Source organism: Garra rufa, chromosome 12 (assembly GCF_049309525.1).
Source record: "Garra rufa chromosome 12, GarRuf1.0, whole genome shotgun sequence".
Taxonomy (NCBI): domain Eukaryota; kingdom Metazoa; phylum Chordata; class Actinopteri; order Cypriniformes; family Cyprinidae; genus Garra; species Garra rufa.
This window is the reverse complement of record NC_133372.1, coordinates 42111976-42130943: the sequence shown is the minus strand read 5'-3', so window position 1 is coordinate 42130943 and position 18968 is coordinate 42111976. Positions and strand designations below refer to the sequence as shown.

At 31.3% G+C, this 18968-nt stretch overlaps 1 protein-coding gene across 1 annotated transcript; it reads left to right on the top strand.

Annotated features, from left to right (window-relative positions):
- The first annotated feature begins 118 nt into the window (after positions 1–118).
- On the top strand, positions 119–16358 carry slc38a3b (solute carrier family 38 member 3b). The gene is made up of 11 exons (XM_073852146.1): positions 119–206; positions 1464–1545; positions 5542–5624; positions 6035–6093; positions 8094–8267; positions 8365–8444; positions 8534–8634; positions 10148–10272; positions 11748–11892; positions 12520–12623; positions 14249–16358. The coding sequence occupies exons 1-11, from the start codon at positions 155–157 to the stop codon at positions 14351–14353; spliced, it is 1110 nt and encodes a 369-aa protein (XP_073708247.1). The 5' UTR covers positions 119–154; the 3' UTR covers positions 14354–16358.
- The last annotated feature ends 2610 nt before the right edge of the window (positions 16359–18968 follow it).

The window sequence follows — 18968 nt, the reverse complement described above, 5'->3', positions numbered from 1 at the left end:
ATGGTGACCGCAGGCAAAGATAATCCTAACACGAGATATGGTGTTTTGTGGAAACTTGGCTCCAGTGGTGAGATTTGTCTCTCTTTTCATGTTTTACTGACATTCATTTCCAGGAATCAGATCTTATGAACAGCTGGGATTCAGGGCTTTCGGAATGACAGGGAAGATGGCAGCCGGAATCGCAATCACTCTTCAAAACATTGGAGGTAAAGAAAAAATTAATATAGCTCAAACTGACTGTTTTTAGATAATTTCTTGATTCATATTTTTTGTTTGTGTTTGGATGAATCTCTTGACACATTTCCATGTTACTTTATTTTTATCAGCCATTACTTCAGTTTCAATGTATCTATGTTGGAAACCGTTTCGCTGCAACTTTTTGGAACCTGTGATTCTTTTTTTATGATTCTTGATGAATGAAAGGTTAAAAAGAACAGCATTTATTCAAAATATAAATCTTTTCTAACAATATAAGTCTTTGCTATCTTTTATTTATCAATTTAACACATCCTTGGTGAATAGAAATATTAATTTCTTAAAAAAAAAACCTTTTAGATGGTAGTTTATATTGTTACAAAGGATTTATATTTTAAATAAATACTGTTCTTTTAAACTTTTTATTTGTTAAAGAATCCTGAAAAAACATTGATTGAAGATAATATATATATAATATATCACAATATATCACAATATAATAATGATTTCTAAAGGATCATGTGACACTGAAGACTACTGTAATGATGCTGAAAATTCACCTTTGTATCACAGGAATAAATTAAATTTTAAAAATATATTCACGTAGTTATTTTAAATTGAAATAATATTTCACAATATTACAGTTTTTTTCTGTATTTTTAATCAAATAAATGCAGCCTTGTTTTGCATAAGAAATGTATTTAAAAACCATAAAAATGTAAAAATATATATATTCACATAGAAAAGAGTTATTTTAAATTGAAATATTTCACAATATTAAATTTTTTTCTGTATTTTTAATCAAATAAATGCAGCCTTGATGCGCATAAGAAACGTATTTAAAAACCATAAAAAATGTTTTAAAAATATATTTACATAGTAGAGTTATTTTAAATTGAAATAATATTTCACAATATTACAGTTTTTTTACTGTATTTTTAATCAAACAAATGCAGCCTTGATGAGCATAATAAAAAAAAAAAAAAAAAAAAAATATATATATATATATATATATATATATATATATATGTGTGTGTGTGTATGCATTAAATAAATAAATTATCATATATTGCAAAGATGCACATTTTCCAAAAGTTTAAAAAAAGCAAAATATACTGACTTTGAAAAAAAAAAAAAACTATTAAGTTAAACTATTTTTTTTATTAACATACATTTTTAAGTTTTATAGTGCAGCAAGCAAAATAAGCATAAAATGATACTTTTAATTTAGGTTCTTCTAATTTACAAATTTTTGTCTTTTCCTATAGCCATGTCCAGTTACTTATACATCATCAAGTCAGAGTTCCCACTGGTCCTGCAGGCGTTTTTGAATGCAGATACCAACTCACAGTAAGTACTTTAGAGTGTCATTGTAAAGTGCTGAAATGAAATGAGAAAATCTTCGCTCAACCTGACAGTTTGCCAGTTAAATGTGAATGAATTTCTGAATCATCGCTGACTCTTCATCCACTGGTATGGACATGTGCTGTCATTATCAGCTGACGATGTCTCCGTTGAGGTCAAATACCTGCCGTCGACCAGGGCAAACACTCCAAAATCTCAACCTGGCATCTAGGGGAGGTGTGTTGGGGTCTGTGAACTGTGATTGGTCAGTTAATAAGAGAAAGCCAGCTGATTGGCCGATGCTATCTCTTTCCCACCACACCTCTGTCCTTCTGCACTTGACAGCTGCTTTAAACAAACGTATCGTCATGGCGACGTCAGTAGACACAACTCGTTTCTTACGTCTGAAAACAAACGGCGCGTTATAACTTTAAACAGCTGCTTGTGTTCTCAGGTCAGATCCTAGATTAGCATGTTTTATCAAATATTGTGTGGAAAACGGATGCATCATAGTGTGTTTGTAAGAAGCAAACAAATGCAGGAACAAATGGCAAAATTAGTAACGGAAAGTGTAGATGGGCAAGGATGACGAGAGTAATACTCACACAGGCTTTGGTTCCTGAGACTTCTCGGTACTGTATAGAGGAGGTCAGCATATGCTAGGAATTTGTGAAAAGATGGAGGCGTGTGCTTGAGTTTTAACAGTATGCATTGGTTGAGAGCTTTTGTATAATTTCAGGACCAGGTGCAGCCTCAAGTGAAGCTTCTATATGCATACACACACACACACATACACTTACATTTAACACTGGTTTACAATTCTAATAGGGTTTTGCATCGCAAAACCAAGTTTTTTTTTTTCATAGGCAGTGAACATTGTATTATTATTTATATAGTGATGTATTATTTTGTAATATTTTGGCTTTTATTTGTATAGTTTTAATTTTCTTTTTTATTTTAGTTTAAGTTTTAGTAATTGTGTTATGTGCTTTTGTAATTTTTTTAATATATTTTTTTGTAATATTTCTATAATATGGCTAAAAGTGGCCTTTTTAAGTAAGTTAATTTTTTTTAGTAATGTTAGTTTTTTTAACTTATTTATTTTCTGTTTCCAAAGCTAACTGTTTAATTTTTTAAGTAATTTTGTTAAGGTAATATTTATATTTCTGTTTTTTTTTTTTTTTTTTTTTTTTTAATGTTTTTTTATTTATTTTTATACTCAACAATATACCGGTCAAAAGTTTTTGAACAATACGATTTTTTTCAAGTCCCTTTAGCTCACCAAGCCTGCATTTATTTGATGTAAAGTACAGCAAAAGCTAAATAAAATATTTTGATAGATTTTTACTGTTTTAAATAACTGTTTTCTATTTGAATATATTTTAAAATGTAATTTATGTGATCAAAGTTTTTAGCATCATTACACCAGTCTTCAGTGTCACATAATCCTTCAGAAATTATTCTAATATGCTGATTTGATTTAATAATAATAATAATAATAATAAATGTTTTTTGAGCAGCAAATCAGAATATTAGAATGATTTTTGAAGGATCATGTGACTAGCGTAATGATGCTAAAAATTCAGCTTTGAAATCACAGGAATAAATTACATTTTAAAATGTATTCAAATAGAAAACAGTTATTTTAAATAGTAAAAATATTTTAAAATATTACTGTTTTTGCTGTTTTTTGGATCAAATAAATGCAGATTTGGTGAGCAGAAGAGACTTCTTTAAAAACTCTCTTGTATTTTCTGTACCAGTATATTGGAAAATACATATGTGACCCTGGGTATATTTGTAGCAATAGCCAAAAATACATTGTTTGGGTCAAAATTATTGATTTTTCTTTTATGCCAAAAATCATTAAGTAAATTAAGTAAAGATCATGTTCCATGAAGATTTTTTGTAAAATTCCTACTATAAATATATCAAAATGTAATTTTTGATTAATAATATGCATTGCTAAGAACTTAATTTGGACAACTTTAAAGGTGATTTTCTCAGTATTTAGATTTTTTTGCACCCTCAGATTCCAGATTTTCAAATAGATGTATCTCGGCCAAATATTGTCCTATCCTAACAAACCATATATCAATAGAAAGCTTATTTATTGAGCTTTCATATGATGTATACATCTCAGTTTTGTAAAATTTAATCTTATGACTGGTTTTGTGGTCCAGGGTCACATATATACTATAAGATTAATATGTCAGTGTTAAAATGTCGGCATGTAAAATCATGGTAACACTTTACAATAAGGTTCATTAGTTAAACATTCGTTAATGTTTTAACTAACATGAACTAACCATGAGCAATACATTAGTTACTGTATTTACTAATCTTCATTAACGTTAGTTAACGGAAATACAGTTGTTCATTGTTTGTTCATGTTAGTTCACACTGCATTAACTAATGTTAACAAGATTTTAATAATGTATTAGTAAATGTTGAAATTAACATTAACAAAGATTAATAAATGCTGTATAAGTGCAGTTCATTATTAGTTCATGTTAACTAATGTGGTTAACTAATGTTAACTAATGAACCTTATTGTAAAGTGTTACCAAAATCATATATATATATATATATATATATATATATATATATATATATATATATATATATAGTTCATTTATTGTATTGCAGAGGAATCTTTCTGCCTCTAATGATAGCATACCTTTTTTATCTTTCATATATAATGTATGATATTTCATTCCTTCGTATAGTAGTCTGCATATAGTCTACATCGGGATGCCAACCCTCCCTGTCAGTGTCTGAATACCGGGAAGAGTGGGGAGGTGCGGAGAGTGTCTGAAAATAGAGGGTTTTCCAACAAGGCCTGGATCTACACACTGTGAAACACCTTGTGACTCTGTGTGTGTGTCCTCATGTTCACAGTTTGGCGGATACTTGAGTCCAGGAGCAGGAACTGCGCCATGTTGCAGTCAGCTCTGGTCTATATTAGACAGTCTGTGTCACTAGTGGCCACAGCAAACGCAACATACTGTCTCATAAATCACCAGAATCGCAGACTTAGGCTGGAATCGGATGGAGATAGACAGGTTGATTCCCAAATAGTGTATATGTTTTTTCACAGCCACGCAACTGAAGATGCTGTTAGTTTGTGGCACAGGCAGAGGGTTACAGAGAAATGTGACCCTGGACCAGTCATAAGGGTCAATTTTTTTTAAGGTTTATGCATCATAAATCTTATCATTTATTTATTTGTCATGAAAGCTGTTGTCCTTTTTATTCATGCTTCATTTGCAGATATGATAAACATATCTTATTATTAGTGTACACTACTGTTCAAAAGTTTAGGGTAGGTAAGATTTTTAATGTTTAATTTGATTAAAAATACTGTAATTATTATGAAATATTATTACAATTTAAAATAACAGTTTTCTATTTTAATATATATTCAAATCTATTTTATTCCTTTGATGCAAAACTGAATTTTCAACATCATTACTCCCGTCTTTAGTGTCACCTGATCCTTCAGAAATTATTCTAATACGCTGATTTGCTGGTCAAGAAACGATTTTTTTCATTATGCATGTTCAAGAGAACATCATTTATTTAAAATAAAAATCTTTTGTTACATTACAAATGTCTTTAATGTCACTTTTGATCAATTTAAAGCATCTCTGGTAAATAAAAGTATTGATTTCTTTTGAATAAAAATGCACTGACCCCATTCAGATCTCCTTTTTACTAGTATAATGAGCAAATAATCATCTATAAAAGATGATATTATTTCCGTTATTTAAAATTGCCACATTAGAGTAAGATTATATTTGATGTAACACTGCAAAACCTACCTCTGTAAATTAAGTATTAAAAGTAAATGAGGTCGGCGTTAACAACCAAAGTGAACATTTATCACCATAATGATGACAAAAGCATTTACTGCCTCCATTTGATTAAGCACATAAAATGGCTGATCTAAACTCATATCACAGTAAAAATGTTTTCATTTGACATTTCTTGTTTCTATAGGGAATGGTATCTCAATGGAAACTACTTGGTGGTGCTCGTATCTCTCTCTGTCATCCTGCCTTTGGCTCTGATGAAACAGTTGGGTGAGTCGATCATTTTTACTTCAGTCATCTCATCTCTCTTTCCACTTCTTGAAAGTGGGTTTCCGTGTATGTTTGACCCACTTAAATGGACTGTTCATATTACAGAGCATCGGTTCAAGCACTTTAAAAGCATGTTCTGTTCTCATATGAAGCAGTAAGCAAAATCTGTACAGCAACAGTCTGTTTTAACCAACACAATTCTGTTTTTGTTGTTTTGACGTGTTTATAGTTATAATTGAATCAGCTTGACCTTGTCAGTATTTGTGTCTGGTAGACTCTGCCAGCACAGATTAGCTCCTGCACTTTTCTTAGCACATGCATTTATAGTCTTGAATGCATGTACGCAGCATGTCGATTGACAATAGCACCGTGACGCTGTATTGACGTGCTTCGCTATATTTACATTTCAGGTTACCTCGGTTATGCCAGTGGTTTTTCACTCAGCTGCATGGTCTTCTTCCTCAGTGCAGTAAGTATTTGCCATCATCATCATTGCCATTAGTACAGTATTGAGTCTTAATGAGCATGATTCATCAGTGCATATTATCCCAAAGATACTAAACTTAACAAGACATTCATAAATCAATTATTTGGTACAGTTAATACCAAAAAAGCATCACCTTTCTGTCCCTGTATCTCATGCATATTTCAGAGCGTGTTGAATCACAGCTTCTCATAACCGTTCACCCGCGCATTTTTCCCCGGAGAAAGCAATATACTGCGTGCATATTATATCATATCTACACACAGCAATGCTGACTCATAAAACACTCACTCAGACTGACTTCAAAAGAAGACGACTGAAGCCTTTAATTGGTTTTAATTGGTTGCACTTTCTCTGGATAATATGACGATGCTCTAACATTTGTCATGGTGTATTCGGCCCTTTGAAGAATAGTAATTTTTTTCTGTTTTTTGCTATTCGACCTGCTGTTGGAGATAATTATTTTTGTCTTTCGACAATTTAGCGGCCAAGACATGTAGCCAGCTTAAATAAGAAATAAAACACAATAACTGGATGCCTTTTTATAATGTTCAAAACACAGATCTGCAAAATGTTAATTATTTTACCAAAATAAGAGGGAACATACAAAATGCATGTTATTGTTATTGTCATTTAGTACTGATCTAAATAAGATATTTCACATAAAGTGATATTTGTTCATGAGTTCCTTGTTTGAACAGTTAAATTGCCTGATATTCTTCTTAAAAATCCTTCAGGTCCAACAAATTCTTTGGTTTTTCAGCATTTTTGTGTATTTGAACCCTTTCCAACAATGACTGTATGATTTTGAGATCCATCTTTTCGCACTGAGGACAACTGAGGGACTCGTATGCAACTATTACAGAAGGTTCAAACACTTACTGATGCTCCAGAAGGAAAAATTATGCACTAAGAGCTGGGGGTGAAAACTTTAGAACAGAAAGAAGATGTGTACATTTTTCTTGTCTTGCCTAAATATTATATTGTTTCATTTAGTACTGCCCTTCAGAGTCCACAGAAGATACTTGCAAGTTTTCCAGAAGTTTTCACCCCTGTCTCTATGCATGTTTTTTTCCTTCTGGAGCATCGGTAAGCATTTGAACCTTCTGTAATAGATGCATATGAGTCCCTCAGTTGTCCTCAGTGTGAAAAGATGGATCTCAAAATTATACAGTCATTATTGGAAAGGGTTCAAATAAACAAAAATGCTGGAAAACCAAAGAATTTGTGGGACCTGAAAAGCAGCTGGCAGTTTAACTGTTCAGGACAAACAAGGGACACAGCTATGGATCATTCAGGTAACAACACAGTTTTAAGAATTAAGGGGATGTAAACTTTTGAACAGGACCATTTTTATTAATTCAACTATTATTTTCTTATATTTCTTATTTTAAGAAATATCTTATTCAGGTCAGTACTGAATAAACAGTAAAATGCATTTTGCATGATCCCTCTTATTTTGGTAAAATAATTAACATTTTGCAGAATCTGAAAGGGGGATGTGAACTTTTGACCTCAACGGTATAAAAAAACAGCATGTTCGTTCATTCATTCATTAATTTATTCAATCATTCATGCAGTCCAGTTTGTTTGTCTTCTCTGTTTTAGTATTCGACTTGCTGTTAGGAATCATTACTTGTAACTCATTGTATTTTTATATGTTTGTATGTCTTTAGACATGTTAGCTGAAAAGAAATAAATATTATAAAATAACTGCATGGCTGTTTCAGCTTCAAAACATTGATCACAAGATCGAAATTCCATAACTGCCAAAAAACCTTATTAAAAAAAATATTTACATTTTTGCAGTACAGTTCATTTGATGGCAGTTAGGGGAATACACACAGGAAGTACTCATACCTGAGTTATATGTCGAGTACTTACTGCTTGCATAAACTAAATATCTCAAATGACCACCCTAGTAGTCTATTTGTTGTTGATTTTCTGTATTTTCCATTTTCTTCTGTCCCTTTCTGTTTTTTTAGGTCATCTATAAGAAGTTCCAGATCCTGTGCCCATTCGAGGAATTTTCGGCCAATAGCACGCTGGCGCACGCTCATTCAAATGTGACAGTGGATCACGAACACAGTTACCATAAAGGACATTCGATGGTGGACGACTCCCACTGCGGCCCACAGATGTTCACCGTCAACACACATGTATTACACTTAAACAATAGCACATTTTCAATTCTGCTTTTACATTCACAGAAAAATACTAGTAAAACACACAAAAACATTACTCTTTGTCTCACAGACCGCATACACCATCCCCATTCTGGCCTTTGCTTTTGTCTGCCACCCTGAGGTCCTGCCCATCTACACTGAGCTGCGCAAGTAAGTGGACTGCATTAAAACACCACTGCGACTGTGATCTGTTTTGTGCAAATAGGCTGAATAGGAATCTCATGCTTTTCTCCCTGCAGCCCAACTCAGAAGAAGATGCAGCATGTTTCCAACATTTCCATTCTGATCATGTACACTATGTACTTCCTTGCTGCTCTCTTTGGATACCTGACATTCTACAGTAAGTTTAACACTATTATTTGTGCTTAAAGGAGAAGTTCACTTCCAAAACAAAAATTTAAAGATAATGTGCTCACCCCCTTGTCATCCAAGATGTTCATGTCTTTCTTTCTTCAGTCATAAAGAAATAGTTTTTTGAGCAAAACATTTCAGGGTTTTTTCCTTATGGTGGACTTCTACAGTGCCCTGAGTTTAAGAAGGATCTTATCTAGCTAAACAATCGGTTATTTGTTTTTAAAATCACAATTTATATACTTTTTAACCTCAAACGCTCATCTTGTCTTCCTCTGCCTGAACTTAGGTTTTTCTGGTTAAAGACAGTTTGATTGTGTTGAAAAACTCCCATCTCAACTTCAAAATCCTCCTAAATCGCTGTTTTACTTCTTCGTTAAGGGTGTTTGATCTTCTTTGCATGTTCACTTTGCAAACACTGGGTCAGTACTTATGCAACTATGTAGGATGTTTTTGAAATTCGACATATCCTATCTGTCTTCACTGCAAAAAATGCTTTTCTTACTTAGATTTTTGGTCTCGTTTCCAGCCAAAGTATCAAAAAAATCTCAAATCAAGAAGGATTTTCTAGACAAGTAAAACATTTTTTCTTGTTTTCAGTGAGTTTTTATTTCAAAAAGAAAACAAGATTATTTTTCTTACCCCATTGGCAGGTTATTTTGCTTGTTTCAAGCAAAAACGCACTTAATTTTGAGTATTTTTTTTCTGAAAACAAGACAATTTTTATTAGTCCTTCTTTATTTAAATTTTTTAAGATATTTAGCTGGAAACAAGACAAAAAATCCAAGTAAGAAAAGCATTTTTTGCAGTGTTGAACTGGAAAAAAACAGAGTTCAGGCAGAGCAAGACAAGACGAGTGTTTGAGGTTAAAAAGTATATAAATTGGAATTAAAAAAAACAACAACATTGTTTCGCTAGATAAGACACTTCTTCCTTGGCTGGGATCGTTAACAACCAGATCTGGGATCGTTTGAAGTCGCATTTCGCAATCTTCAAAAAACATAATTTCTTTACGGCTGAAAAAAAAGAAGACATGAACATCTTGGATGACAAGGGGGGTGAGTACATTATCTGTAAATTTTTGTTCTGGAAGTGAACTTCTCCTTTAGCTAGCAGACTGGATCTTGCATTTGGTCCACTAAATTTTAAGTAAGCATTATGTTGCATGTCCTGCTTTGGTTGGCAGTGCAACACGTAGTTAATTTGAAAACTCTTACCTGATAGTGTCTGTAACACTTTGTTTTGCAACATTCATCTATTTCTAAATGCAAAAAAAAAAATCTTTTTTTTATTATTCTTTTATTATGCACTTTCTTTGTTTAATTGTTTTCTCTGTTTTTTGTAAGCACCTTAAGAAGCTTGGTTTTAAATTTATTACTTTTATTTGAAATATTCAAATATTAAAATTCGATCATCCTGAAATATTCAAATCATAATGTGTTGCTTAGCATGTATTGTACGAGCTGCAAACTAAGTAGATGAATTCTTTAATTTTGCCACAGCTACTGTTGAGCCCGAGCTTCTGCACACATACAGCAGGATCGACCCCTACGACACTCTCATTCTCTGCGTGCGTTTGGCTGTACTCACCGCCGTCACGCTGACTGTGCCCATCGTTCTGTTCCCAGTGAGTTTAACATGTTCATATGTTTACATCATAAAGATTGTGCAGTTTTGAGCATTTTTACCACAGTATATCCACAGTGCAATTAAAAAAAATCATACACCAAGAAAAAAACTGCAGTGCCTTTGCTGTGTGACACTCATGTTAAAATAACCAGGGATAATATAAGATAAACATCATTTTATTTGTGAATAATTTAATTCACTGGATTATTTAAATCAATACTAAAAGGTTATGTAATACGGTGGTTCTAAACCCGGGGGTCAGGACTCTTTTGAGATGGCTGCAAAATGGCTTAGAATTATTTAAAATTAGGCAAACTAGGTATTCAAATATCATAAATCAACAAAAAAACTAGATATAAACTGACATTATATTTCTTGATGTAAATTGTTCCTACATTGTCATAGATTTTTTTTCTTAAAATTAAAGGTCAACTAAAACAAATAAATAAATAAATAAATTATGTCAGCTATTTGCCAAGGCGACATTTCGCATTTTTGTTTAGGTTAACTTGAAGTTGTAAAAATAAATGAAACTAATAAATTAAAACAAATAATAAATAAAATATAATGAAAACTATATGGACATGTTAAAAAGAGAAAAAATATTACCTAAAATTAAAAATAGAGAAAAATAAATCGAATTAACAATATTAACAAAAACTGTAAATATATCACAATGATACTAAAAAAACACTGCAATGATTGAAGGTTTATGCCACTTTATTCGCAGTAAACTCTTGATACAGATAATCTGACATTATATTTCATAATGTAAATTGTTCCTTATCATTTTGTATTTTTTTAAGAACCAAGGTTCTTGGAAAACCTGGATATATGTGGGAATTTTAAAAGGTCAATTTCTAGACCTGGAAAAATAAAATTCATTACAATTTCATTGAAAATAAGCTTTTCTAGATTTGTCAGATTATGCATTTTTTTTTGAACGAAATTGCTAAGAAATAGCTCTTATTTGTGCCTAACAGTTAAAAAAAGTTAAAATCTAATCAAACAGCTCAAAACTGGTACATAAGTTCTTGAAACTTCTGGAATTTGGTTATTTAATTATTTTAGTTTTAATTATGTAAAATTATTTAATTTAATTTTAGTTTGCCACTCCTAGTTTCTATTTATCTATCTATATCTATATCTATATCTACATATATATATAAGTCTGAAAACAAGAAGTTTTGTCATTACAGCAATATCTTAGCCTTCACTTTTGTCTTGTAGAGTAGTAGGACCTTGGAGACGAAAGCATAAGAAGCACTGATGTAATATATGAATAATTTGGGTTGAATAATACAGCAAAAATAACTACATTGTGATATATAGAGTTATTGTGATTATAAAAACGATTGATGCTGCCCATGCTTTAGAGGACAGATTGTTTTTTTTTCTGTACAGTATGATCATAACGGGGCTGAAAAGTTTTTTTAAAGTCATTTCAGTCATAAAAAATGTTTTTTCTCAAAGGTGCGAAGAGCCATTCAGGAGATGGTGTTCCCTAATAAGACCTTCAACTGGATCCGACACGTCGCCATCGCCGTCGTTCTCCTGATCTTCATCAACATGCTGGTCATCTTCGCTCCCAACATCCTGGGCATCTTTGGCATCATCGGTGAGTCCTTCAAGTCATCACTAACCCAAGAGCCCAAAGTCCAGAGCGGTGTGCTTTCTGTGGGGAAACAATTCTGTGTTCAAACATGTGTCGGAGATGCCAAAGCAAAGACTCCTGTTGGTGTCACGTGTTTGTCTTGTTTTCTCAATGTGGGTAAGAGATGCCGACATTGTCTCTGGCCTTGAAAACAGTGTCAAATGTCACCGTCACTTGTTTGAACAGATAATGTTGGGCTGTTAAATCAATATTTTTGTGTTTAGCTCATATTACTGGAAAGAAGGTGAGGGTCAAGGTTCGTTTTGATCATAATGAAGAGGAAAACAAAACAGATCGATGCTATGAAACTCTCTTTTTTTTTTTTTTGGTCAAGGTTTCTAAGCTAAATTTTATTTTGCGGGATATAATATCTTCATGAGGTGGATTCTTAAATTAAAAAGCATAAAAGTAATAGTGAAATTGTTTTTGCTCACATAGGGCTCTCTTTTAACTTTTCTATTCTCATTTTCATCAGCAAGGAAAATGTTGCTGGAATTTTAATTGCTGTCATGTTTAATTGTCATCAGTGTCAGATTTAATTGGATTCAGCTGATTAGCTAATCTGCATTTGCCCTGTTCTTCCTTCTCCAGGTGCAACATCCGCTCCGTGTCTTATCTTCATCTTCCCTGCTGTCTTCTACATCCGCATTGTTCCTAAGGATAAGGAGCCAATGCGTTCTACCCCCAAAATCTTTGTGAGTTATGTTTGTATGATTTATGCATTACCAGGCATTTACATTACACTGATTTAAGTTTCTTATAGTTAAAAACTAAGGAAACTAAAATTTAAATCCATTAAAAAAAATGTGTTGCTTGAAATAAAATGCAATGTTATAATATTACATTTAAAAAAAATTAACATTTCTATATAAAACTAAATAAATTAATAAAACAAATAAAAATAAATAAAATATAATTAAAACTATATGGATCAGTTAAAAATTTATAAAACTAACAATAGAAAATAATAATAAATAAACCATAAAAAAAACATTTTGTTGCTTGAAATAAAATAAAACTTTATAATATTACATTACATTTAAAAACATAATTTAAATAAAGTTAAACTATATAAAATTACATTGTTTCTTGATGTACATTTTTCCAACATTTTGAAAACTTGCATTACATGCGTCAACATTACACTACACTGATTTCTATATTTCTATATAAAACTAAATAAATTAACACAAATAAAAAAAAAACTAATTTGTTGCTTGAAATAAAATGGAACACTAATTAAAATAAAACTAAATATAAAAAATATTTAATTTCAGAATTTAGTTTAACCATCTACCAAATATGATGTACCAAAATAACTGAAATAATAAGTAATAACAAATATATAGACATATTACACAACAATTGTACTAAAACTTTAACCAAAATTAAAATGAAAACAATAAATATATAGTAAAATATATAGTAATATATAAATAAAAACTGATTCAGAATATTAATAAAAAAATATATAAAATAATCCCATTCACACTAAACTAACACTCACTAGAACTAAAACCATACAAAATGTGTTGCTTGAAATAAAATAAAACGTTAACTAAAAATAAAATCAAATATAAAAAAATATATTTTATTTCAGATATTTGCCAAGGTAATGTTTCTGAAATAATAATTAATAAAAAATACATAGACATATTACACAACAGTAGTACTAAAACTTTAACCAAAGTTAAAATAAAAACAATAAATGAAAAATATATACTAATATATAAATAATAACTGATTGAGAATATTAATAAATATAAAACAACCTTATTCACACTAAAGTAACACTCACTAGAACTAAAACCATACCAAATGTGTCACTTTAAAAAAAATAAATGTTAACTGGGAAAATAAAATAAATAAATGAAATTTTAAAAACTAAAACAAATGATTTTATTTCAGCTAGTTGCCAAGTTTCTAATTTTTGTGTCGTTTGACTGGAACTCAAAACTATGTACATATAAAAAAACAAAAAAATTAACAAAAATGACAGACAAAATTATTAAAACTTTAACTAAAATTTAATTGAAAAAATAAAATTAATTCAAAATACTACCAAAAACTATAATAATATATAATAAATTATACTCCACTCATCCAAGGTTTATGCTACTTTATTCCAGTTAGACTCCAGCTCTATATCATCACATCTAAGGATAATGTTTATATTTCTTTTACTAGAAAAAAAGACAGAGATGTTCAGTAAAAAAAACACTCTTTTTAAAAACTTGCACATCAGTTCACAAATTAGTCTGAATCCAAATTCCAAGTGTCAGATGTTGTCTAATAACTGCAAATGTTCTATTTTTCTCAGGCTGCCTGTTTCGCTGGACTGGGCGTGTTGTTTATGATAATGAGCTTGAGCTTCATCATCATTGATTGGACGTCAGGCAGCGGCAGTGCTCTGGGTGGCCACTAGGAGACAAAATCTTCTGATGAATGTGTGTTTTTGTGTACGTGCCTTTGTATGAGAGCGTGTGGTATGCTAGGTTAGTGATGTAACATCCTGGAAGGTGATCTGATTTATTTTTATCCATATTTTTCTGCCTGCTATGACACAGAGGATGCCCTATCCCACTGTGAGAAGGAAAAGGTGAGGGGGACCCAAAGCAACATACAATTTTACACAGATGACCTGCCATCAGTTAATTGCATTATTCTAAAAAAAAAAAAAAAAAAAAAAAAACTACAAAACGTTTGATAAATTCTCACTGATGTTTTATATTTTAAATCCTGATCTTTTAAAAGTGCTGATCTTGTCAATTTGGGCAGATTTTTTTTATTTATTGAAAGGTTGGTGCATCCTCACTTATCCTGTAGAAATATGCTGTTATGGCTTAAGTTTGCTTGTTGTCATTTTTATGAACTCTCACTGTCTGTTTCATCAATCCAAGCTCTTAAACTTGACACGACTTGCTGCAAGTACTGTAGAAACACATAATCGCTTCCTTCTAGTGACAGCAAATGCATTGTACAATAATGACTTATAATATATATATATATATATATATATATATATATATATATATATATATCAGATTCTTACATATTTAATTCTGTCTATTACTTTGGCCATTGAACAAGGATATTTGACTTGAGGTTTTGATTGCCTTCTGGGAGTATGGATTGGTAAACTGTAAAAAGTTTTCACCAGATTCAACTTAAAATTCTAAGTTCAGCAGCTGCCTTAAAATTAAGTTAAATCAGTTTAAAACTATGTCATTTTAACTTATTACAATAAAAATGAGTTGATTTAACTTGTGAGTTTAAATGACTTAAGTTGATTCAACTTAAAATTTTAAGGCAGCTGCTAAACTTAAGATTTTAAGTTGAAACTGGTGAAAAGTTTTTACAGTGTAGATGGTTTACTCTCCAGTGGGCTTTGGACAATCAACGAGTCACATTACCAGCTATTTCAGAAAACTTGCAGTGTTTTCAGTCAAGTGAGAGTGCAATTTATCATATCGCACAATTTCAGTGTGCCAAAGCGAAGGATTTCTAAAATCAAACTATCATGACGTATATTTTCTGTTTTCCTAAAGTATGCACAGTAGACATAGAATGCAAGGCGTGCCTTGATCACATGGAGATTTGAACAGTGAAAAACATATTTATTTAAATGTATCGAATATATTTTGCAGTTCACTGGATGAGTATTAATGTATGTTATAGTATTAACACATTCAATGACCGTCATTTACACAAATGCTAGATAAGGACGTCAGATACAAATACAAAACTACTTTACTTGAAATAGACATAATCTCCCCTGTATTAAAATTCCAACAATTATATTAAAGGAATAGTTTAATCAAAATGAAATTAGCTGATAATTTACTCACACAGGTCATCGAAGATGTAGTTGAGTTTGTTTCTTCATCAGAGGATATTTGGAGAAATTTGCTCACCAATGAATCCTCTGCAGTGAATGGGTGCCGTCAGAATGAGAGTCCAAACAGTTGATAAAAACATCACAATAATCCACAAGTAGTTCACATGACTGCAGTCCATCAATTAACGTCTTGTAAAGAGAAAGCTGCTTTTATGCATTTTTATCAGCTGTTTGGACTCGCATTCTGACGGCACCCATTCACTGCAGAGCATCCATTGGAGAGCAAGTGATGTAATGCTACATTTCTACAAATCTGTTCTGATGCTGAAACAAATTCGCCTACATCTTGGATGACCTTAGGGTGAGTACATTTTCAGCAAATTTTCATTTTTTGGTGAACCGTTTCCTTTAAGAATTTCACTGCAGTGAAGTTTGTGATTCACTGCAAAAAATGCTTTTTTTCATTTTTTTTTTCATCTTGTTTCCAGCCAAAATATCTAAAAAAAAAAAAAAAAAAATCTTAGATTTAAAAAATCTTGTTTTAGAAAAAACAAGTAAAAATTAAATGAGTTTTTGCTTAGAACAAGCAAAATAATCTGCCAATGGGGTAAGCAAAAAAATCTTATTTAGCTTGTTTCAAGCAAAAACGCACTTAATTTTGACTTGTTGAAAATGCTTCTTGATTTAGGAATTTTTAGATTTTTTGGCTGGAAACAACACAAAAAATCTAAGTAAGAAAAGCATTTTTTTCAGTGTTTAGTTTGGAAGCTGCTCTCAATGCTCTTGCATGAAAATGGTTGTAAATGTTTTATTTTTCACATCTGTGTTTAACTTGCTTTACAGTTCCCTTTTCTGTAATTCTGATTATTTGTGGACCTTGTTTTGGTATAAGCAGTAGTTAATGAACCAGCTGAAATCTAGAAACATGAAGACACCAGTATTTTTTAGTCTGAAGGAAACTTCAAACGTCTCTTACGCAATGGTTCATGCAATGCTTTCAAAACTGTAGTGTGTTCAGATTCTGCCAAAATATTATGCTGTGCAATCCTGTTGTACAATAAGTTGTGCTAATGTTAGGTGCTGACTAATGATAGCTGGGTTGGTAGTGACAAATCTTGGTAAACCATGAGAAAACTGCAATAGAAGTGAGCATGCAGTTAAACAAAAATTAGATAAGGAAGATTAAATTAATGAAATGTAGCTAAGATCATAGTTCTGTTTGCATTGTCAACCAAAAAAACAAACTGAACTTTATGCTGTAGACTGAAGTACAATGCCAACAGTCCCTAGGAGTCACTATTTAACATGGCATTTGACTTAATTTTTTCCCTGATCATTTCATTTGTGCTTTTTGAAGTATTATACATCTAAATATACTAAAGAAAAGTGCCTCACTTTACAACCAGCTACCTTAGATACTCTTTAGATACTACCTACTTGTTATTCCCCAATGATCCCTATAAGTGCTGGTTAAATAGCTTCGAACTTTAACTTTTTTTTTATCCTGGTTACAATGAATGCTTTGTGATTTTAATATTATAAGAAAATAATAATCTTCTTTTGAAAATATACTTTTAGCCTTGCTGGGTATATTTTGCTTCAACCAAAGCAGCATTGGATTGAAGATAAAATCAAGGGTAGTGAATATTGGTTTATATGGTATATAATGCAAAAATAATTATGACTGAAATTCTGTGAGTTATTTGTCTCAGTGCAGCCCAGTTTATATACCTTTTTCATAATCTGATTTTTTTTCCTTTCAATGATTACACAAAACAGTTTGTTTTTTCCAGCATTATTTAATCGATACAGTTGGGTTCATATGATAGATTGTTTAGTGCATTCGTATATATTGTATATAAATGTGAACCTCTTTTATTTGTGATGCATATTTAGCTTGTATAGTGTAAATAGCAGAACCACTTTGACAATAAAAAGCTGTTTTTAAACCTGTATGTGAGTTTTGTGTTTACTGTCCTGCTCAACAGAAACATTATGACTTGAAATAGTAAAATACTGTGATTAGTTTTTCTAACACTTGAGGGCGATGCTTGCAGATCCAAGTGACAAATGTCAGGTGTAATATCCTAAACATGCATTGAATGTATTATTCTTATTAATCTTCATATGTGTGCTTGGTGCTGAATATTTGAATAGGTTTCTTCGGCTTCTTTTAAGCTAAGAGGAGTTCAAGTGCAAACGTGCAGTCAATCTTGATGTTCAATTCGGCAACGAGTCGTTCTTTTGAATCGGTTCTTTTTGAATGAATCATTCTATTTGATTCGCACAGCGCACAAGTATCAATGTGAATCACATCTTACATAGCGATAAACAGACACGTTTGATTCTTTTTTATAGTGATAAACAAAGGCGTAAGTTAAGAGCATGCCAATTATATAGCCTAATACTTGTTTATGAAAAGTACATATAAAATGGGGAAAAAAAAGTATTACGTAGATAAGATTGATGAATTTATGTTTTGGTTTTTGTAAACCAACAGAATTATATAGGCCTACTACTAAGATTTTTTTGTGTGAATGTTATTATTTTATTATTATTTATTATATTATTTAATCACTAGTGTGTAAATAATATATAGTCCTAAGTAGCACGTTTATATTTGTAACAATAGTCAAAAATACATAGTATGGGTCAAAATGATCGATTTTTCTTTTATGGCAAAAACGAAGATCATGTTCCATGAAGATATTTTGTAAATTTCCTACTGTAAATATTTCAAAAGTTAATTTTTGATTAGTAGTATGCATTGCTAAGAACTTCATTAGGACAACTTTAAAGGCGATTTTCTCAATATTTAGATTTGTTTGCATCCTCAGATTCCAGATTTTCAAATAGTTGTACCTCGAACAAATATTGTCCTATCCTAACAAACCATACATCAATGGAAAGCTTATGTATTCAGCTTTCAGATAATGTATAAATGTCAATTTCAAAAGATTGACCCTTATGTTGAATTTTTTGTGGTCCAGGATTATATATATATATATATACATAATTGTTTTATATCATTATATATTTATTGAGTTATGATTTAAAAGAATCAGTGAATCATTTTTATCCATCTGAGCGAACTGATTCTCTAAAATGAATCGAACATGCCAGCACTAACTTAGTTGGTCGGAAACAGCAGAAAACTACTGCATTTCCCACAATTCACGCGCAGTTGTTCATCAGTGGGTGG